This window comes from Apteryx mantelli, chromosome Z (genome assembly GCF_036417845.1).
Source record: "Apteryx mantelli isolate bAptMan1 chromosome Z, bAptMan1.hap1, whole genome shotgun sequence".
In the NCBI taxonomy this organism is placed as follows: domain Eukaryota; kingdom Metazoa; phylum Chordata; class Aves; order Apterygiformes; family Apterygidae; genus Apteryx; species Apteryx mantelli.
This window is the reverse complement of record NC_090020.1, coordinates 48,517,567-48,540,621: the sequence shown is the minus strand read 5'-3', so window position 1 is coordinate 48,540,621 and position 23,055 is coordinate 48,517,567. Positions and strand designations below refer to the sequence as shown.

At 38.3% G+C, this 23,055-nt stretch overlaps 1 protein-coding gene across 2 annotated transcripts; it reads left to right on the top strand.

Annotated features, from left to right (window-relative positions):
- The first annotated feature begins 4,970 nt into the window (after positions 1-4,970).
- Positions 4,971-17,171, top strand: MACIR (macrophage immunometabolism regulator). Of its 2 annotated transcripts, none has more exons than XM_067316215.1 (2): positions 4,971-5,013; positions 14,781-17,171. In XM_067316215.1, the coding sequence occupies exon 2, from the start codon at positions 14,802-14,804 to the stop codon at positions 15,423-15,425; it is 624 nt and encodes a 207-aa protein (XP_067172316.1). In that variant the 5' UTR covers positions 4,971-5,013; positions 14,781-14,801; the 3' UTR covers positions 15,426-17,171. The 2 variants fall into 2 exon arrangements, with proteins under 2 accessions (XP_067172316.1, XP_067172315.1); XM_067316214.1 differs by lacking the exon at positions 4,971-5,013 and adding an exon at positions 11,471-12,124.
- The last annotated feature ends 5,884 nt before the right edge of the window (positions 17,172-23,055 follow it).

Sequence of the window (23,055 nt, the reverse complement as noted above, 5' to 3'; positions counted from 1 at the left end):
ACTCATCATTTTAAATGTAACAGTGCTGCTGTCTAATTGAATACAGTTCCTTTAGGGATGGCAGAAATCCAGTATTTGAACTCTAAAGTTCCTGGCAAAACAGCTAGCTGGAAGTCGGGCTCAGGCTTCAGTGACATGCAGTTTTACCTCTGTGATCTGTTCTTTCTTCAGTGATTGAGTTGGATGATATTGTGTGAGAGCCCTGCAGATCATCTGTACTTCAGAGATGAATTCTATTTGCAGTTCACACTAGAAAAGTCTTGGATAGATAGATATGCATGTGTGTTAGTGGCATCAAATGTGGCCCGTCGATGAAGAGGGTATGCTAAATATAGACAAAATCCATGTTGTAAAAGAGGCAGAAAATCTTATGGGGAAGAAATAGTCTGAGAGTAGGTCTAAGCGGACATCCTATTGCAATCTCAAAACCCTACAAGAAGCTGAAGGTTTTTGCATTCACACAAAAACATTCTAATATATACATGCTTCAAGAGAGAATAGAAGAATGGATGCATATTTTTTTCACCATACCATATAATGTATGAATGTGACAGTAGAAATAGATTTCTTCTAGTCCAGACTTTTAAGAATTACAGATTTTCATATGATCTGCTGGTAATGGCTGAGGGATGGCAAGCATCAACTTTTTCAAATAACACTGAACTTGACTTAAAATCATGTCGTTGTCTTTCCCTGAACTACATTGACATTGCTGTATATTTATCTATCTATTGCAAAGATGTTGGAAAGGAGGAACTTTTATTTTATTGGAACATTATCATAAGTTTACTGATATATTTTCTTTTAAAAAGAGCCTAATTTAATGATGCTTGCTCTGATCTATATAGGACTATGTATTTGACAGTTTCTAGTGAGAAACTCCTTCTTTTGGTAAATGAGGAGAAATAAAGGGAAAAAAAATTCTCATATTTTTTGTAAGATTAGCCTGAAAGGGAGATATTTTAGATTATTTTTGGTCTGAATGTATTTTATCCACCCATTTTATCTTCTAGCATTTGATCTATATAATCTGATCTCTCTGACTAAAACAAAGATCACCAAAGCCATTTTTTGAAGCATCACACCTACATATTCCCATTCCCTTCAGTAAAAGGGACAAAAATCAACGACAAGGGAAAATAAGATAATTGGGTGATGTGCATTTTGTACCAGATCAAGGATCATCCTAATAGTATAGCAAGCTCTTTGCTTCCAGCAAAGCCTATATGGTCTGGGTGCATGTGTCTCATTAAATCATCTCCTGTTGTAATATATTTCTCTCCAGAATGGGAGATAACTGTTTCTTTCATAAATTTATTACTATACTATACTAATATAAACACTAAAATTCCTCTTAGATTTTTTTTTTTTTTTTTAACTTGCTATAAGCCCACTTGGACCTTCTGTCTTTGCCTTCATATTCTTGAAAATTTCTTATTTCTCTTTGGTGAGGGGAGGGTTAAGCTGGAATATTTTTGGACTTAAAATATTGCTTCAAAAGCCTCCCTAAATGATCTTGAAGGACAGTAGTCTGGGAAATATTTGAAATTATTTATGAATTTGAACTAAGAGTCTGTGGTCATTTTTAAAGAGGACTTGCACAGTAAATGGAGAGTTACAAACTACTGAGCCTGCACAAGGGAAAATCAAACCAAAAGTGATATTCCACTTCCCTTTCTCAGTAATTATTAAATCTTACAGTGTAGGGCACAGTCCCTCTTTCCTTGTTGGTTGGTTGTAATTATTTCTTTGAGACAGTATGAATCAGAGTAGGTACTAACTGAACATCTGCAAAATACACATAGCTCTAAAACATTACTTTTTTTCACATTCTTTCCTGCTGTTACCTCCTCCATTGGATACAAAGGAACAAATTCAGCCTTTCATGAGTAGCCATAATTCCTCCTGAAGTCAACTTAATTATGCTGAAAGTGAATTTGACTCAAAAAGCAAATAAAGGAATATTTTTCACACTCTCTAAAACTCATTTTACTACTGCTGCATAAAAGATAAAGATGGGATTTAATTAAATGGCATACTTCAGACATTTGGTTTAGATTTTCAATAAATTGCCACCATACTTTCTTTTAACTTGGCCAAATATCCTTTTAAGATCTGTTTAAAAAATTACTAAGCTTTTGGTTTTGGATAGCAAAAGTTGATAAATCTTATGGCAATAGGTAATACTGCTACTTTTGACTGTTTTAACATAAAAACATCCAGGTTTCAAATTTTTTTTTCAATGTAAAAGTTGTAGTACTATGTTTCAACCATAGCCCTCTCAGTGTTGCTACATTGCCAGCCTTATGCTTTTTTTATTCCATTGCAGTGTTAGCTTTTGCACAGATGATTTCAATTTTAGGAATCTGTTACTCAGTTTTAAGTATGGCATATATGTTCTCCTATTACCAGTTTTTGTTTAACTTGCCTTAGAATTTTAAAACTAATTTTGCCTCTTTTTAAATTTGATATGTATATTTTTAATATTATGTACTTCTGTGAGTTGAAGATGTTTCAAGAATTTTTTTTCATGTTTTTTTCCTAAAAACAAATACTTTGTATTTTATCTTGAATGTCCTTATGGTTTTCCAACAAAATCAGGGTTTCAGGATAATGGCTACCATCTCTAATAAGAGAAAAGATATCGAATATTTAATGAAAGATATTGTTTGTCCTATTAGGCTTTGGAATTAAATCCATGGAAAAAAAACAAAATTAAATACACTGAGTGTGTATTCTTTCAGTGGTTCAGCTTTCAGCCCTCATGATTTAGTAACTTCATTAATGCTCAAATCATCTTTACAGTTTCCAATATACAAGCCTGGAATATACAAAAGCAAGGAAGAAAAATCTTTTGAAAAAAGCTCTCCAAGGATAATTAAAAAAAAAAAAAAAGTTGCAGATAATGAAAAAGAATTGGAACCCTTTCTTTTTGCGTTTTGTCTTTAATAGTTGTGAAAAATGATTTAAACTGAATTATATTGGCAGTGGAATTGACTGTTACTGATGCAGGAACAATAGTGGACAAAGCCATCATAAGACTGAGGTACTTGATATTTTGGTTAGGGTGATGGTGCAGGGAAAATCTAAAGTAGCTGCTAACCTGTAATGGTATGTGTCTTTCTCTGCATTGAAGAAGCACGCAAAACTTTTAACCCATTTTTAAGTGGGAAAAATAAAGTCCTGGTACCTCAGCGTATCTTTGTTCGGCATGTAAAATCTTGGATAATTTTAAGAGCACTGCAAAAGTAGTGAAATACAGTAGCCATAATCTTGGTAAAGATTAATGGCCTCAGTTGTTGCATGGAAAATGCAGAAGTTTGAACTTTGAGGGGTTTTTTACTTTCAAATATTTGTTGTGGAGTTCAGACATAATCACTGGGAGAAGTCTTCAAGATCTACCTTTGTTTAGTACCTAGAAATTTCAAAGACAATTTTGCACCACATTAATTCTGTTAGTACATTAACTGTTAGTAAATATTAAATGTTAAAACACCTGACACATGGGGGGGGGGGGGGAGGCAGATCTATAAATCATGTCTTATTTTAAATGGCTACTTAGATAAAACATTATGACCAACCCCAGATATCTGTCCTCTCCTGAAGTCTTTGGCCACTGCTTTCCCCTCCTATCAACCTCGGCCACTAGATGGAGGTTCACCTCATGCCTCACAGCATGGTCGACATCAAGGGGCCCAGGGTTAGCATTTACTCGATGGCAGAATCATATCACCACATAACCACAAAAATACTCCTTCCAGGTAGTCACGTTCTATGGGCAAAATATATGTTTGCATGAATATTTGTGAGGGGAAGGTGTGTTACACCGACTCAAAGGATTTTTAGCCCCCTCTACTGCAGGAATTTTCTGACTCAAGCTAATAGCAATATTGCAGAGTTCAAACTGTATTTGTGTGCTGTGAGCAACATAGAGCATTGTAATGACACTAAAATATGCACCCAGTTCCTTTTCTTGTACTGTTGCTGCTTAATCAGATATATTCCCCACTTTCCATATTTAATTTACTGATTTAACACCATCCTCCACTGTAGTCAAAGCTCACTCCAGATTGTTCCATTTTCACATTTGTAAGTATTCCAAATATTAGGGAAAATACTTAAAAATAGATTTTCTAACATTATTTCAACTGGCTGTACACCCACTGTATCTAGACTGCTTCTTTATTTTAATGCTGTATCCAGTGAGCTGTATCACTGTCCTTTTTTAAAATCGTGGCGTTTTGTTTCAGAGCACCTGTTTTGAACACCTGTGGTCAGAGAAGCCATTTTAAAACAATTTACTGGCGCTGTTTTTGTTAGTGTCTCAAATACTAGCCTAATGTTGCGATGCAAAGAGGAAAGCGGGCTGGGTGGGAATAGCCTGGCATTTCTCAGCAGGGGCACAGGGTCAAAGTGTGAGCAACAGACAGTGTGGCCGCACGTCCCTGTGTGGTTCAGCTGCCAACAAACCAGTATCTGGAGAGAAAGACCGGGCTACCTTGCTACACCTTCCCTTCCCCATCCCTTTTTCTTTTTTGCTTAAGGAAAATTAGGCAATTGTTTGCAAGGTTAGTTGCAGTAACAGTATCTTTGCTAAGTCCCCGGAGTATCCAATAAAATAGAGAAATGATCTAGCAGAGCAGCGGTAAAACCATCACTAAAAGTTCGTATCTACTCAGTGTCCCTGACTGTTGCCCGAGTTTGGGCCCCGCGAGGCTGCGTAGCCGCCCCAGCGGCGGGGAAGGGCCGCGGCGAGGCGAGGCGGCGGCGGCGGCGGCGGCGGCGGCGGCCGGGCGAGCCGTTGGGAGCCGTTGCGGCGCGCGGAGCCGGGGGCAGCGGCTGAGCGCGCGCCGCCCGCCGCGGCCGCTAGCTGGCGCGCCGCGGCCCCGCCCTCGGCCCGGCCGGCGGGGCGGAGCCGCCGCACTCGGCGCCTCGCTGCCCCTTCCGCGCTCGGCCGCGTCCCTCGCCGCCGCCGCCGTGTGCCGGGCCGGGCCCCGCCGCCCTGGACCGCAGGTAGGAGGAGGGGGTGGCACCGGCCGGCGGAGCGGCGCGGCGCGGCGCGGCCGCGGCTCGGGCTGGGCTCCGCCGCCGCAGCGGGCCCTGCCCGTGTTGGGGGGAGCCCGCCCGCCCGCGGGGCACCGCAGGGCCCCCGCCCGGAGCCTGTGGGGCACCGGGGAGGGGGCGGGGGGGCCCCGCAGCGGGGGGGTGGCCCGCGGCGCGGGGGCCGTGCGGGGTGGCGCCGGGGCGGGCGGTGATGTCACCCGCACGCGGCACGGGCCGCGCGCGTGTCGCCGCGTCCCGGCGGCCGTGCGGGCGCGGCGCGGCGGTGGCGGCGGTGCCGGGCTTTCTGTCACGTCATCGCGCCGGGCCGCCGGGCGGCGGGAGGCGGCGGCCCGCGCCGCGCTCCCGCCCGGGCGCGCCGGCTGCTAATGCCGCCGCCGTTGTGTAACGGGGCCCTGCTCCGCAGAGGGACGCCGGGCTCCGCCGGCCGCTGCGCGGTGCGCCGCCGCCGTGCTGCTGAGCCGCGGCAGCGCCGTGCCCGCCGGCAGAGCCCGGCCCGCCTTCTCGCCTTCGCCTTCCCTGAGGCGGGGCACGTCCCGCCCTGCCCGGTGCGGAGCGGAGCGGGCAGCCGGGCGGGGGAGCCGCTCTGAACAGCGCTCCTGCCACGGTAGGAGCCGCCTGCAGGCCTGCTTTGTCCTGCCTTCTCAGACCCGCGTTTTCTTTTACTCCTATCAGTGCTTGAAAATGCAGTGGGAATAGTAACTAGGCAGTGGAGCTGTTCTGGCAGATCTGGGATGAAAATAAGATATTAATTCTGATAATCTTCATGTGGAAACCTGGGGAGTTTTCAGGTAAAGCCTTCAGCTTGTAGTTAGGTTGGTCAAGTGCCTTTTTTGTGCCAGCTGTTATTATCAGTCTACACTGGTGGAAAAGGCAGAGTCCGCACATGTTAGCACCTGTATCTTTTTATAACCATTTATAATTCTTTCCAGTTGCAATTTATAACCCACAGCAGTCCCCCTCATACCATTCCTAATACTCTTATACAAGTCCTAAACCCGAGTACAGCCTTTTGCCTATTCAGTCGTACTGTTACAGTGGACTACTGCCCAGCTTCCTATGGGCAACTTCATATTTCACTGTAATTAAAACTTGTTTAGTGAAAGGTGAATGGAGACTCAAAGCTGTGTTTAAATGTGGCAGTTATATCATCCATGATACTCATGGACTGCATTTGTGTGCCCTAACGTAGGTTAGAGGGTTACTTTGTAGAATATGAAGCTTGCCAAATGGCTTTGGTTTCTTGGCTGGGTTGTTTTGCCTGTTCTCTCTCTGTGTATTAAGATGTTGGGCAGGGGGTGTCTCCAGACAGTTAAGGTACTGCTGTTTCAAATGTTGAACAGATATCAGATCTTAAACCTTTCTATGTAGTTATTACTTATATGCTATTTTACGGAGGATTTTAGCTAACATGAGTGCATGTGTGCCTATTGCGCAGATAATAGCAAGAATGTGCATTAGTAGGTATTTTCTATGAACATGTCTTTGCTTGTTAGTGTGTCTGTCTAGGGTGGGGTTGTACAGCACTGTACATACATGCTTGCACAGTTGTGTGTGGAAATGAATTAATGGCAGAAGACTGCAGTTATGCAGATTTTGGGAGTGATGGAGAGGGTCTGTGATGGGGACAACGACTTGCTACTTCTAGCAGTAGTTGGCTGACTTCTGACATTGTTTGTTCTGAATGCAGTCGGATTTCTTGGAACGTGACCAGAAGGAGGTGTAATGAGTACCGGGAGACTGAGTCTTTGTTTTGCCATAGTGAGTGCAGATGTGCAACATTCATTTTCCCTATTCCTTTTCCCATGTCATCTCCCTTTTTGAAATCTTCTCTTCCCACCACCCAAATCTCTGCTGCTGCTCTTGGTGTATTTTGAGACATATGCTGTCTTATGTGGTGTGCTTTCTTTTTCTTCCTTGAGGAAGAGTGTTTATGGAGATAATGAGGATGGAGAAAGGTGGTTCTTTCAGTAGCTCTGAAATGGAGGAAAGAAGTGAGGCAATAGCCCTGTGATCACTGAAATTAAATTCTTGCATAACGGTACTGGCGTTGTAGCATGGCTTTCTTTATAATCTCTTCTTTGACCAGCCATATGCTGCCTGCTTGGCCACCAGGCTTGCATAATCAGATTCAAACATTATTGTGGTAAAGTCAGATGAATGGAGTATTCCTAGTCAAAGTTTTCTGTTCACGCGTTTAAATCTCATTTACTGTACTTGAGCGTGCTGTTGGGCTTCAATTAATGTTTCTCCCATACTTGCCTTACACTTAAATGCTACCTAAAAACAAGTGTTTATTTAAGTTAGGGGAAGGGACATTTGAAGAGGTGGCAGAGAACAAAACTTTAAAGGTCCTTATATACATAGCTGGTAAGCTTAAGGAAGTGACCTTTTGAAATGCGGGTGGTGTAAGTGAATGAGACACACCTTTCCAACAAACAACTGAATACCTGCTGCAGAGTACATCACATCAAGACAATGAAATAGTTATTTCAAGTGCTTCTGTTTAAAAACCCTGCAAAGTAAATTACATTGATTAAACATGATATTTTCCCTAATAGCTTTGAGAGTAGGTCTTATTTTTAACTGGTGTCTTTCTCTGAATAGCTGTTCCTAAACAAAGGCTGTGTATAATACAGTTTTTGTTTAGGTTGATAGTTTCAAAATAATATCTGCAGAGCTGTATTTTTCAGGCATGGCAACATAACATACTACCAAACATTCATTTCTTGTCTGACAGAAAAAAGGTGGAGAGCTGTTTTGCCATTAGTATTTTGCTTTTAAAGACAAAAAGTAGTATTTATTCAGTGAAATCTGTAAAACATTCAAAAATTCTACCTTTATACTTCTGTCTTCATTATTCTATAAAGCTAATTGAATTATTCTGACAAATCAAGTTAGTTTTCTTTCAAGTGAAATAGCCTGAAACTGGAGAGAAAACTAAATTTTCACTTGATGAGGAGATGAAAATAAAAGATGCAGAGAAATAAATAAAATGCAATAATAATGAAAAACTTCTTTTAATGTACTGTTTTGAATTGTTACTTGCTAAAGAAGCAAAGGATTTGTTTTATACTATGCACCAACTTTTTTACATGTCTTAAAGTTTAATCTTTGAGTAATAGCAAACAGCTATCTTCATGTTGGCTAAGAGCGTCAGCTTACTAACAGAATGGGGGGAAATGTTCATCTATGATTTCGTACAGCAAAGAAATTGCACTGGTTATTTAAAGAACTTTATATCTTTCAGAAAAGTTACCGTCTGTTAAATACGTTCATCTAATGTTGTTTGGTGAAGAGATGTTGAAAGTTAAATAGCCTTCTTTCCCACCATTTTCTTCTACTTTTCCTACTTGCTAAGACTACTCATACAAAATTCATTAGCCCGAACCTACTCTTGAAATTCCATCCGTCTCCTTTCTGTGTAAATTGTATGCTCAGTCATGCTGATCTGGTCTGCTGGCTGTCACATCTGCAGGATGAGCCTGTCACTGCGATTGCCAATTGTAGTTCCTCAGTAATTCTTTTGTGATCCTCTTCATTTTTCAAAGAATGTTTCCCGGATCATTTTTGTTTTCTGAAGTTGAATTAATAAGAAGGATTAACAAATAACTAGTTAACTAGTTCTGGTTCTAGCAGTAGGAGCATATTATTAGAAATTGACTTAATCTTCTTTTGCAAAACATTCAGTATCTCCTTGTTCTGTATAAATCATGGTATGGTATAACTGATATTGTATTTTCCAGTATACTGCATTGCTTAAGAGCTAAATACTTCACCTAGTCAAAAGAAAAATGCCAGCTATTGTGTAGTTATCATTTTAATTGGTTGTTGTGTGGAGACTGTTGTTTTGCATCACTTCCTGAAGTTATTGCACTGTCTTTATTAATTCGGTCTGTCTTTGACTTCTTACTACTCACTTGGGAATATATATATATATCTCCATATCCATACACGTTACTGTATATGTAATTTCATTTTCTTATGTTTAATTTTGAAATAAAAAAGTTAAACTTTGTTTTTGTTCAATCCCAAAGTTACCTCATATGATGCAACAATTCAATATTTTCTCCATTTGCTTTTTCTGTGGCTTAGAATAGCTTAGCATCCCTTCTAAGGAAGATCAGGATTTGGTGAAAATGTGTCCAATTTGTAGGCATCTTTCATGAGCTTTCTCTCTAGTCCTGCTGTGATTCTCCCCCTCCCCCCCCCCGCCCCTTTCCTGTCTCTACAAACATGGTATTCATCTATAAAACTTAATGTGACTGTTCTAGGGTACCTTCAAGAGCATAATGAGGCTAAGTGTGTTTCTGTGTTTTCTTAAACCCCTTCAGCTGAATACAAAGTTCTCTCTGGTTAAGAATAAGCATCTAGCAGATTGAGAGAAGGGTGAGTGACTCTGGGAGTAAACTGGGGGGGGTCAGCTCCCTACCACTGTGTTTGTAATCTGGGGCTGGCAGTGCCTGCAGCAGGATCACCAGCTTGTGTGGGAAGGGCCTGCAAGCTGCAAACAGCTCAAGGTCTGTGGGCTGACCGCTCCCACTCTGGAAACTGAAATGTGGCGCCTTTGTGGATACTCTAGATAGTTCAACTTTAACCTGATTCTTTCCTTTCAGCTGAATATTTTTATATATATATATATATATATATTTATTGCAGATTGGAAATAATTATTTCCAGAAACATATGCTCTACAAATACATTATTCCATCAGCATTCAGCAAAACAGGATGGAATTTCCAAATATTCATACTATCTGTATGTGAATTCATTTTTGCATACTGTAGAGGGAATGATGTGGACTTTATTTTTTCTCCTTAACAAATAAAAAAGATTGAAATACTTAATCAAAAATGTGTTAACTTTGCTTGTCACAGTCCTCTTATAATTAAATGGGCTGGGTGACTTCTCTTCCTGTATTCTTTCTTGATGTTTGATAGACAAAAATCGTATCTTTTAGGTGTGTTGTATGTATTAAGAAGTAATGGAAGATCACAGAAGGGGAAGTGTCAAAACTGGTACTTTTTGATTTAATATCTCTAACCCAATGTGTTTCACCCTGTACAGAGTTGGTATGTGCTGACTCTAATGCCATTTTTTCGTTCAGCCACCTACTTGTTGCAATTAAAGTATTTTATCAGAGAGAGAGATATCTTTGTGGTTCTTAACAAACGGTAAACATATATGCAGGATTGCTGTCTAGAAAACAAAAACCAGATAGATCTGTATGATTTAAAAAGTCAGTTTGTAGTTAGATGCACAGAAATCTAATGCTTTTCATAGAAATAAAGGTTTCTTTTCAAATTAGTTCATGTTCTGGTTGAGAAGATTAATAACACTGGAAATACCAACTTACAGAGAACCAGTACTCTTGTTAAGAACAACCTGTTTTGGTGGTTTCAGAATAACACAGGCTTTTTAGAAAGCATGAGAATGTTGAGGGAAACCCCACTTCATCTTTCTTTGTATTTTCTTTGTTTAGAATTTGAATAACTGCACAATTAAAGTTGATATTTTTAGAGTCGTTTGTTGTCTTTTTGAGGAAGAGAGAAAAGTAAGTAACAAATTATCAGCAAAAAAAACAAACCCAAAAATTTCATTGTGTGTAATCAGAGCAAATGACTAGAGGTCATTTCAGGGCTCCAATACAAGTCAACAAATGATTTACAGTATGTATACTAGCATATTGTCATGTTAATGTGTAATACACTTCTATTTTTCATGTGTAACATACTTATCTTTTTGTGGTATCTGCCACCTTTGTAAAATGTTCAAAAATCAGAAAGCTTTGGTATATGCAGGGTATAAGGGCTTTTTGATTTCTGGGAGTTTTGCCCTCAAAGATCTATCCCAAGCATATTAATGCATTCTTTAAGGTAATAGTGATTTATAATAGTTAACCTAGTCTTTGTATTCATTATTCCTTTTCTCAGTGGTTTAGGTGGCTTTCTCGATATTTAGCTGGATTAGGTCAGATTAATTTATATGCAAAGCCTCCTTTGTAGTTTAAAAAAAATAGTTAAAATCTTGTAAAATCTTAATGAAGTGAATTTTATTCTGGAAGCACTTTTAGCATCAATATATATATTGATCAAGTAAATCCTCTTCTTGTTAACTTCTATTTTCAATATTTTTCCATAGTTCTTAAATATGTGAAGAGGCAGCAAAGAAAAGCATATGCCATCTTGTTCATCATCTCTTTGTTTTGATTCTATAGTAAAGCCTTAATTATAAATTGTGTTGAATTGACATTGCTCTGTCATTCTCTTTGAGAAGCAAGAAGAAAAGGCAACTATCATCTGAGGAAATAATCTCTTTTAATTGAAGTACTGTTTTTTCAGTAGTAAAATTGATGCTGAGAATTACTGACATGTGCTTAGACCATTATACAGAAATAAATTTAGTAGTCAGCTAATGTCTTATAACCACAGAAATGGCCTAAAAATTCAGCCTAAAAGCCTTAAAATTTATTTGTAGGTGCTAGTACCTACATTTACAGATACTGTGAATCTCACAAATGATTTTCTTTTATAGAAATCTTCTAAACAATGTTACTCTGTCTTTTTTACCAGATAAGGAAAATGAAGCATATTGAAACCATATGGCAGCTTGAATAAGTCACATTAAGAGGCTTGGGAAAGCATGGTTGAACATGCTGCATTTTGGACCTACGCCTCCGGAGCTGGCCAGTCATTCATTTCACCAACTCACAGTGCTGTTCCCTTAAGCTTCTGATGTTTATGGCACCAAATCCTACAATTTGGCTTCTGATGCTACTGTTCTTTTCAAACGTCTGTCAGATTCTCTCTAGTGTCTTGTTTTTAGGGCTGTTCTCTGCATTGGAATACAGCAATGGAAATTCTACGATTTCAAGTTGAAGCACTAGGCTGGAGCACTGCTGACTTCAAGGCTTTTCTCCTCTGTTTTCCTTTGTCCTGTTCTTGGCCAGCAAGGGGGTCATTGTTCTACGAGGACCTCTTGCCCCCTGCCCTCCTGCTTGTAGGTTTTCTCCAAAATTGATTGCTTTTTGTTAGCAGGGCACACAACCATGTTTCAAACTAAAGTAAGTTAATTTTAAAAGCTGTATTTTGAGAAGAGTCTTTGTGTTGCTTTTCAGTACTCCAAGGCTTTTTTAACTCAAAATGTGCATGGGGACATCCCTCCCTCCCTCCCTCCCTTTCCTTAGGGCACCCATGGCTGTAACAAGTGATTATTGTTGTCGTTGCTGGGTTTTAGGATGTATGTAATACAAGATAATTTGTTTCTAACCTTGCTATAAAACTCTACTCTATTTATACTTTTCCTAGCATTGTTTCTGCTTTTTAACAGAGCAAGTTGAATCTTTCTAGAAGATTACTGTAAATATTTCTAACCTGGAAGAGACAAATTAGGAATTAAAAGAACAGGAACAGTTAAATATTTAGGTTTCTTGGCAAAAAGCCTAGGCTAGCCAGAAGTTTTAATGAAAGATTTTTCTAAGTTAAACTTCCAGTAACCTTGGTTCTTGATGTTGCCGGAACTATAATTTCTGCCCAAGGAGTTGTCATGAACATCTTTTACTCTGTGTGCTGAAACCTTGCCATATTTATCATCTCATTGCCTAGATATGGTGCTAAAGTAGGAAACAACAATTGCTTCTGCTATTCTGAAAGTTTGAATTGACTCTGTAAATATATTTCAGAAAGCCAGTTAAATATAATGAGCAACATTCTTGAGTTTTTATGTAGTTGTTTTTTCAGTGAAAAACGTTGACATTTGATTTGGTATGGTATTTTGATTTTTATTTAGCTTTTGCTATGTTATCTATATTTTTAGTAGAAAATGTCAAGAACTTGCTGCATGAAGTGAATCCCTGTATCTGTAAAAGCAATGCTACACAAACTGAGAAATCCTAAGTAGACCACATTATGAGGAGAACTGAAAAAGGGCATTTTAGACTAAAGGCACTTTAGTAATGGTCTCTCCGTAATACAAGTCTTTTTTGTCAATGGCTGGCAAATCAAACCCTGTTTAGCAAAACTATGGGAATTTTAACTCCTATTTAATTAGAACAGGACTGAAGCAGCAGGTTGATTTGAGACTAAGCAGGAAGCAAAGGTGGGAGCATTACTTAAACTGCTCTTTCCCAATCCATGAACAGAAACCAGGTAGGCTTAAACTTTTAAGACAAGTGAATGGTTGTTGACCTTGATGGGGTCTGTTTGTTTAAGTCCATTCTGTGTTGGAGCATCCAATTACAAATATTTGAATAAAGTATTGAAAAGGAGGTACCATTTTCCTTCCCTTGCTTGTTGCGTCTTTGCTTCTCTGTCTCTGACCTCTCAATTCTCAGAACAGCAGCAAGTAGCAGCTTTAAAAGTCTGCAAACCAACAATAGCATGTTGTAAAGGCAGTCTCATTTGTGACGCTCTACCAAGCCTTTAATGTGGGTCTTACAGTCTCCTGTGATAAAGCTCAGAACTTTGTTTCCACTGGAAGGTTGCATACTAACTTTCCTTTTTTCTCTGAGTCCTGTTGCCTTTAAACATTACAAAGCTCTGTAGATTTTTTTTGAGAAATGTACTGGCTAGACAGTTACTAGCTAACATTTAGAGCAAAGGTATGGCTCCCAATGAAGGAAGCATGGATTTGGAAACAGATGTGACCTTTGCATTTTGTGAACTAGCTGTGGCACAAAGATAGTGTAAAAGACAGCAAAAGCAAAGAAATGAAAAAAAAATAAGCCTTCTTTGTGTTCTGGCACCCACTGGCATATACTTGCTGTGATATCAATTTTATCTTCCCATGTTAAAGATGGTAATGGCTAGTGGTGGAAAGTTGTTACATCTATAAAGGCACCAAACAATTTATGTGGAATAATTGTGAGGGGAGAAAGGACAGGGCAAATTAGTTTGTTTCCAAAAGAAATAAAAGCCAGACAAATATGATAGAAATCAGAATATTGGTTATTCTTAAGATGCTTATAAGAATCTTAGGGCATACTTGTTAAACACTAGTAAACTGTTTCCTTTGTTAGAAATACATTAGAATAAAACATTGTGGTTTTGTCTGGTTAACTGTGAATAAGAAGATTGTGGTTTTTGGAGGGGGAGGATTACGGATGACCTATAAAGACAGCTGAGTTTGAACAGTCAGGATGCCATTCTTTGAATCTAAAGCAAGCTGTTTTCATTTCTGGAAGAGGGAAACATTGCAGTACCTGGTAGGTCGGGTCTGGTCCATGGTCATGCCTGAGGTAGTAGCTGTTAGATGTGTGTGGGGGAGGTATTTTTTGGTTTTGTTTTTTCAGCTTTATTTACTGAGATTATTGTGAGTGGAAAATATATGCGACTGAGTATGGGAGAATTTACTGTGGATGTGCTAATAGATGTAGATGGCCTCAAAGGAAAGGGAATCAAATGGACTAAAGGATTTAAAAACAGAGTGGAAAGATATTTCAGTTTTGTTTACAATACTATTCAAGAATGTTCTTAACATATTCAAGAATATCAAGAATATGTTTATGGTATTTGTCATAAAACCAATCAAAATAGTTCTAGAAGGCAAATGTTGGTGATAGTTTTGTTATGAGACTTTGCAGAGTGTAAGACAAGACTATAAAGAGAAGTACTGGTTGTGATTTTTGGGTGATAAAAAAAGATCTGATATCTGAGGTCTTCTCTTGGCTCCTTTTCTTGGTTAAAGGCTCTTTTTCTGATCAAGCTCTGTTTTATTTTTAGGAGAATAGCACTGTGTTTAAAATGGAAGTTGACATAAATGGAGAGTCCAGAACTACCATATCTACCCTTCCTGTACCTCTCGCAGAGGTGAGTTCTGCAGGCAAAACCGACGCCGAGAAGCCCCGATGCTCCAGCACCCCGTGCTCACCAATGCGGCGGACAGTTTCAGGCTATCAGATCCTTCATATGGATTCCAACTATTTGGTTGGCTTCACAACTGGAGAGGAGCTGCTGAAATTAGCCCAAAAGTGTACAGGAAATGAAGAGAATAAAGGGGAATCTGGGCCTAACTTGCGTTCCAAACAGCTTGATTCAGGACTTGCGCGTTCCTCCCGTTTGTACAAAACTAGAAGTAGATACTATCAGCCATATGAGATCCCAGCAGTAAACGGAAGGAGGAGGAGACGGATGCCCAGCTCAGGGGATAAATGCACTAAGGCTTTACCATATGAACCTTACAAGGCACTACATGGTCCCCTGCCTCTTTGCCTTTTAAAAGGTAAAAGAGCTCACTCTAAATCCCTGGACTACCTCAATTTAGACAAAATGAGCATCAAGGAACCTGCTGACACAGAAGTGCTACAATACCAGCTCCAACACCTTACCCTTAGAGGGGACCGTATGTTTGCAAGAAATAACACATGAACTGTGATCTGGAATTTAGAATCAATTTCTGGTTATTTCTCTGTTGCTGCAAAAATCCACTGTTGTACTGTGTACATGACTGTCCACATTGTAGGTGGTTGTATCAGCTAAATGTTACCAGAAAGTAATTTATTTGAATAGAATTTTGACAATGCAATGTGTTACAAATACTCGGAGGGAAATAATTCTTTCTAGAGCAAGCAGCTTCTAATTCAAATTTGACTGCAACTGGTGGATATTCCTTTGGACACCTTTTAACAAGGAAAAGGCTTTTGTTTTTTTGTTTTGGGATTTGGGTTTTTTTTTTGTACAGTTATATCTAGTATTTACAGTAATTTAACACTGAAAAATGGTGATGTCTGCTTGGTTGTTGCTAATTTTGGCTTGATGTTAGAAACTGCTCTTGGATAAGTACTCAAGTTATCTTTTTGTTTCTTCCTGTATTCTACAGTAAAATGTACGTATGATTTTTTACATAATGGGAAGGAATGTGAACTTGGCTAAATTAGATCACTTGTTATTTAAACAATCCAGTTCAAACATTTTGTAACTGGGCTTGCACTGGTGAGGGGGAAATTCACTCATAAAATATACCTTTGTTCATTTGCTACTTTAGACCTATTAAATTATTTTTTAGTTTCTGCATGGAAGTAATTGCTTTGCCTCCTCTGTTCTATAAAAAAAATTGTTTGGAATAAGTATTTGGGATATTTAAAAAATCTTTTGGGGAGTGAAGTTTTTTTTTGTTGTTAATGTGGGTTTTTTTTTTTTACATTGTCTTGACATGTAAACAAGGATTCACTTCAAATGCCAGTAAATACACTAGAATGTCTGCATCAGTATGTGAATAATGTTTTTAATTTTAATTCATGATTTCTATAATATATATAGTAATGGAAAGTGTCAAATAACTTTAGCATTGTTTTGGAAATTTAGTTTATTTGAAGCACTGCACACTTTTATTGAGATCCAGAAGGTAGACTTTTAGATGGAGTGCAAGTAAAGTGTTTCTATATCATCCTTGAAGAGCTGATCCTGTTTTTTTCAGCAGAGTAGATTGAATACACTGGCTTAATTTGTTGCTTAAGAAATTTTCATCCAAACATGAGATCAAATGCAATTTTGACAGCTGTATTCTTAGGTACATTTAAAACATGTTAGTAACTTATGTTTAAAAAATGAAAAATAGTTTTTAGACTTTTTTAGGTGCAATTTATTACTGAAGCAGTGTGCCGCTTAGTTTTGGTTGATGACCTCTCTAGAAGTTAAGAATAATTAAGATCACATTGTTTTGAAACATAACATATTTGATCAGTTGTTCCTGGTACAATTCAGGTATTTTTTGTTTCTCCTTCTGAATAAATAGAAAGCACTAGTCGGTGCATTTGTTGTGGAAAATGAAGAGTTCTTTTCATTCTATTGCTTACTCCACAGTTATAACTGAAGGCAGTAAATAAGAGCCCAGTAGTCTGAATTTTGCTGGTTTGGCTAATGTTTTAGATTTGTTAGAATCTTTACAACAACTGATGTGTATTTTAAAAAGTTAACTGCGCCTCTGTAAATTTAATGTATTGAACAATGATCTCTAAAGTAAACTTTTCCTATATAGGCTTTAATTTGAAAAACAGAATATGGTCAAATGCCAAAGAGAAGGGGGCTTTGTTTAAAGAATAAACACCACTATTTATTGAAATACCTATGAAATTGTATTTCTGGCTGAAAAATAAAAAGGGTGATATAAATACATATTGTTGTGGAGTCTTTTGCTGTGTAGGAGAATGAGGACACTAAAAAATGCAACTCCAGAGTGGGAATGTCAGACTTCTATGAAATATTTAGATACTTAGATACTTCTCCTGTTGTTTGATTTCCTCAGACATACAATTGTTAGTATGTTTTGTGCATATTGTTACTGTGGTCCTGTGCACTACTTGTAGAGCTACATGTATAGAGAGGCTGGTGGCTGTTTTGCCAAGTTCAAACATGGAAATATTTGCTAGTGCATTTCTCTGTCTGGTGTCTTGCTTGTGAAGGTGCTTACACGTGGTGGATGACAGAGCCCTGGAACAGGTTGCCCAAAGAGGCTGTGGAGTCTCCTTCTCTGGAGATATTCAAAACCCGCCTGGACGCGATCCTGTGCAACATGCTCTAGGTGACCCTGCTTGAGCAGGAGGGTTGGACTAGATGATCTCCGGAGGTCCCTTCCAACCTCAACCACTCTGTGATTCTGTGGTAATATTCCTTGTTTAACTGATTTACACTTGCAGTTCTCATAGTACATAATCATTCAAGAACCTGACGTTTTGAAAGCCGGGTTTGTAATGTTCTTAATCAGAACTCTTAAACCCATAAGGTTATTTCCTGTATTTACCTCTAGAAGAAGCAAAATCTCAGCCAAATGAAGGCTTTTGATCTTGTCTTATTTTTGCTGATTATAATGTCTGCCATTAAACTAATCTATTAAAATAAAAGGCGAGATGGTTCTTTAGACTACTAAAATGAAATTGAATGTGAGCAGTACTGGCTTCTCAAGGTGAGCTCTTCAGTAGATATCAGGAACACCATTTTCTAACTCTTCTCTTAATACTTTAAAATAAAAATGCTTTGAGGAAAACGAGCTATCCCTGTGAGCTCTAGGTATCTTCCAGAGGATTAAAAGAGTGAAGGTAGAAGCAATACAAGGAAGTAACACAAATCTGCTGTTTGACAGACCATTACCACCAAAGCAGATTTGTAATTAAGTACCAATGGCTGGGATACTCAGCCAAGTCTTAAATTTGGTGAAACGGATGGCATTTTTTTGCAATATACCAAAATTGATAGGCATTAAATCCATTCTTTATTTCAGTGGCTTCTTTCTTTTCGTTTTAAGTATACATCTGTAGCTACTCCTTGTCCATTGTGTTTATGGCTTGTATTTACAACCCTATGCACTACTTATTTTACCTTACAGTTCCCTTTACCTTCTCTCTGTCCATCCATTGTACTGGCTCATACTTGGTCAATTTTCCTGCGTGATGATCTCTCTTGCTGAGCATGTTTACTGTAGTGGGACTGTTAAATTGCCGATTGGGCTACTAGACTGTATAGCAGAACATGTAACAGCCAAACTTTTAAAACCATTTCTAAAGCTGCTCTTTAAACATTTTTTCTTTTGCGAAGAACAGAGGAGTGAGTGGAGAAAGGTTATTACTTAATGGCTCAAAATGTAGGTGTTACTGTCTGGAGATGGAGGAAGGTTCTGAGTGGTTCAGTGCTTGGAACTTAAATAACTTTGTTGTTTTGTGGGCAAATATAGAATAGAAGAGGGCAAATTTAATCTTTAAGAAGACTTACAAGGAAAGAGCAGAAAGGCCGTAAGCTGCATAAAAAAGACTTCCAAAATCCACAATATCTGGAGGAATGTGAGCTGATTAAAAACAGGTCAGTTTCAGGAAAGCTAGGTTGTGTCAGGTTGTGTAACTGGCTTTTGAAGAGATGAGAAAGCTACCCAGAGCGCAAAAGTATGGTCTGGGAAAACCTAAGTGGGTCGTAAAGTGGGTTTTCATTTGGTAAGAAACAGGATGCAGTTAAAAAAAAAAAAAAAAAAAAGTCTTAAGGTCAGTGACAAACCAGTGTTAAGTTTTATGAATCAAATGGGGTCTCTGTAGTATGAAGGTCAATATTGTAGCTAATACTTCCTAAGCAAACAATTGTTAATGGATAGCATCACTCTTGTTTCCAGGTCTTTCAATAGTACTAGAGAATCTGAAACAGAAAATGAACAGCATGATCAAATTTTAAACTCTGCCTGCTTGGAAGGTTGGTCTGGGTAAAGTAAACTTTTAATGTTAAACTTAATTTTAAAGAGGTATATATTCTAAAAACAAATGAGCAAAAATGAGCTTCAGTGAGAATATAAGCACAAAAAACTAGAAAAATTCCTTTGAGAGGAAGACTAATCTTAAAGTAGAGCTACATTACAGAAATGTAATTGAGTAGTAAATTCAGCTATTGTAGGAAAAATGCAGATCTAAGATTGCAAGTTGAGTTATTCCAATGCTAATAACTTTAAAGAAAGTCTAAAAAATGGCATCCAAAAATAAAACTACATGCATGTTTCTTTGCATGTAGTCTGAGCAGTTCAGAAATATGGTTTTATTGATGACCTTTTGGGGGGATTGACAGTGTTTGCATGAGTGGATTTCAAGTGATTTGGTCTGTTAATTGGGTCATCAGTTTCCATGATGGGTGGTTACACTGAGCACTATAACAGAATGGCAAAAACACATATCTGATATATGGATCCTCAGAACAACACATTTAATAATGTGTTTGCATCATTGACTTTTGTCTGTATCACATCACGGTTTTTAGCCTGAGGTTCATTCCAACTTTCTAAATCCTTGAGAACCTTCAGATGGGTTATGTTTTTTCCCCCCAGTGATTCTGCCTGTGAATCTTTTTTTGTTGTTGTTCCCTCTTTACATCATAGGGACTCTTGGGTAGAATCAAGCTGTATATTCAGGACTAGAATATGGAAAACTTCCTTATTTGGAAGGAGCAGGGGGAATTGCTAGTTGTCTAAAGTACTTGTTTCTTATCATGAAAAATCTAGGTATTGTTGTTAAATATATATGCTGTGTAAGTATAGGAATATTTCTGTGACTCCTGTGAGCTACTTTTGTAGGTGTTTTTCCTCTGACTCTCACCAAGGGAGTAGACTAGGAAGTGTAGGTTGAATTATGAGATGTCTGTAACTGACCTATGAAGCATTACAGATTCATAAAAATCTGTCTTGCGTCCCAAAAATAACAATCAAGCAATTCTTTGGCTATTTTTCCTTGCCTCAAGGTGATGACTTCAATCAATCAATAATCACCTTAGTTTTTCCATGTAGAACACAAGGACCATTCTCAATGACACTGCCCATCAGAAATTGCCTTTGGTTGTTTCATTTGACTGCTTATGAATGTCTGGTTAAGATTCATTTCTTCTGCTGCATTAGTGGAAGTCCTAAACCTTCTTATCTTGGGCATTTTTATGGGATGGCTTGAGGAAGAGAACACTCACCTGATGTTTCAAAATCCAGTCTGTTTTACATCCTTCTTAATTTACTCTTAGCTTTAGTAGTTTGGCAGTAGAGAATGGCATCAAGGCAACCCTACAGAAGAATTATGTAGGCCACATTAGAAGACCTCAGGAAAGAAGACCGTCTGTCTGTGGAGAAAAAATCCAGAATCAGCTGACTTCATTGAAGACGAAAGGTAAGGAAATTAACTGATCACATTTGGTCCATTTTTAGGAGATAGTTGTATAAATTTACATATGCTTGATGTTACTTATTGAAGAATTAGTCTGCAGTGAAAAGAGGGGGAGGACAAAGATGGTGAGCTCTGCACAGTGCTTTCTTTTTCTGTGTGGGAAAGAAAGGGTGGGAGGGCAGAAAGGAGAATCCACCAGAATATATCAGGAGGAAGGCTGAAGAAATAAAAAGAAAACCTCAGAGGGGCAGTACTGCAAGAGTAGGAAGAATGAAATAATGTATGGTTTCAGTGTCAAAAGAAGCAAAGACATGGAAGAGAGGGTTAGGAGTGTGCTGATCTCAAATGTGTCTAGAAAACAATTGTTAGGTATCTCTGGGTGATTAAGGAGGATGGTGGGATGTTTTAGCAAAATGCTCTGATTGGAGCTGGGCTGCAGAGAAGGTAGAAAAGAGGAGCTTAAGGCTATGTGTGTAAGTTTGCATACTTATAAGCTTAGAAGAAAAAAGAAAGTTCTGGGGGAATAAAATAATAAGCTTAATACTTCATGACATTCAAATAAGTACTGAATGCAAATCCCCCAGTGTTTCTGTGGTATCCTGCAGCTCTACACAGTGACAATAGGCATTTGGTACAATTTCATGGTATTCTTTGACAAAACCAAATGTAGGAAGCTACCTGAGCAAGAAGGAATTTTTATACTGTAATGTTACTTTATTATTATTTTCAGTTTTAAAAAAAAGGCTTCAAGCTTCTTTCTGTATTCCAGCATAAATATCAAATATGATGTGTGGTAAAATTATTGCCCAATTTCATTTTCGCTAGACTCTTGCCTGCTTCAGCTGCTGATGACCTGTTATTTCTATGAAGGTCGTGGAGACCTGAGTGCTAAAATATGCAAGAACTTTGAAAATAGCATTAACAGCTTGAACTCTTTATGAAAAACTGAGCAGGGCATGATTTGCTGTAGAGCTTTGCATTAACCTATTTTTCAAAACTCTCAAAAAATGTTGAACAAAAGTGTTAGCTACAGAGATGCTTTTAGCATTCTATTTCTGGCCAAAAATATTGCAGTGTAGAGCTTCACTGTGTGAATTATAGTCTGCAAATGGATGAAACTAGAGAGAGGGAGAGATAATATCATAGTGCACTAGCATATCTAGTGGCAGAGCCCCAAGATTTTTAGCTGAGTGAGTGATACAGAGTGGGGAGAAGAGTGCAGTATAAGTAAGATTTATTTTTCTGCCTTAGCTAAATGATTTAATGTTTCTGATGTTAATTGAGACAAACATCTTACAATATTTATGAAGGAAAATCAGAAGATATCCAGAATAACTACAGCTCCAAGCAACTGAGTCAGTGCAAGATTTCTATCTGTCTATATTAATATTTTATATAAAATTTAATTCTCTTTAATTTTTATCAGCCGTTCATTGTTCAGCTGATATCATTTCAGAATTAGTTTTGATTCAGAGATGGTTGGAAAAAAAGTTTGGTATCAGAGGAAGAAATGCCGATTGTGATATCTGTTAAATTGCTAGATAAAGCTTCAAGTAAGTGGTGGCAGTCCCATTGATTTAATTATTTTAAAGTAGAACTGCACACGCAAAAAAGAAATCATTCATCGCTCCAGAAAATATAGGTGGGACAAGATGATCTATAAAAAGACAATATCTATAAATTCTGTGACACACAGTCATGTTTTAGAGCTGTGTTTCATAAACACGAATACGTGATTAAACATTTCAGAAGGGTTGTTAGAAGCCTGGATTACTCAGTTCTCGTCAATTAGATCAATTATTGCACACAAGCATCTCAAGGTAGTTTTTCCATCAGTCTGATGATACCTGGGGCACTTCAGCAGCTATAAGCCTGAACTAAAAATAGCCTTCTTCAAAACATCTTCAAAGGCTAAATGGCTATCTGTGAAAGGAAAGGAGCAAAAAAAGACTGAGGAATTCTCATGGTGAATTATAGGATTTATAACTGCTCAGAGGTGTGAATTTTAGGATGCTTTACATTGGAAGGTAACTTTGCAGTATGAATATTTAAAATTGTAATGGGATGAAAAATATGGGAAATCCAGAGCCCTGAATCTATTCCTTCTTAAGCTTATTTTATAAATTTAAACAAATTCTTACTCACTCTGGGCTTCCAGAGAAGGCCTAGGTCTTGTAGGCAGTAGTGTTGATGGTGAAGCAAGCAGCTGCTCTCCTTAAAATCAGTGGGGAAGTTAAGCTCTTGAAAGGTGATGTTGGGACTTAAACTGCCACTAGCAAACCAAAGGAAAAGGTGGGTTCACTGGAGTCTTTATGCCATATTCTAGCAGATGACAGGTGTTGTTCTTGATTATGTAGCTCAGTTAGAAACTGTACAAGGAAACCTGA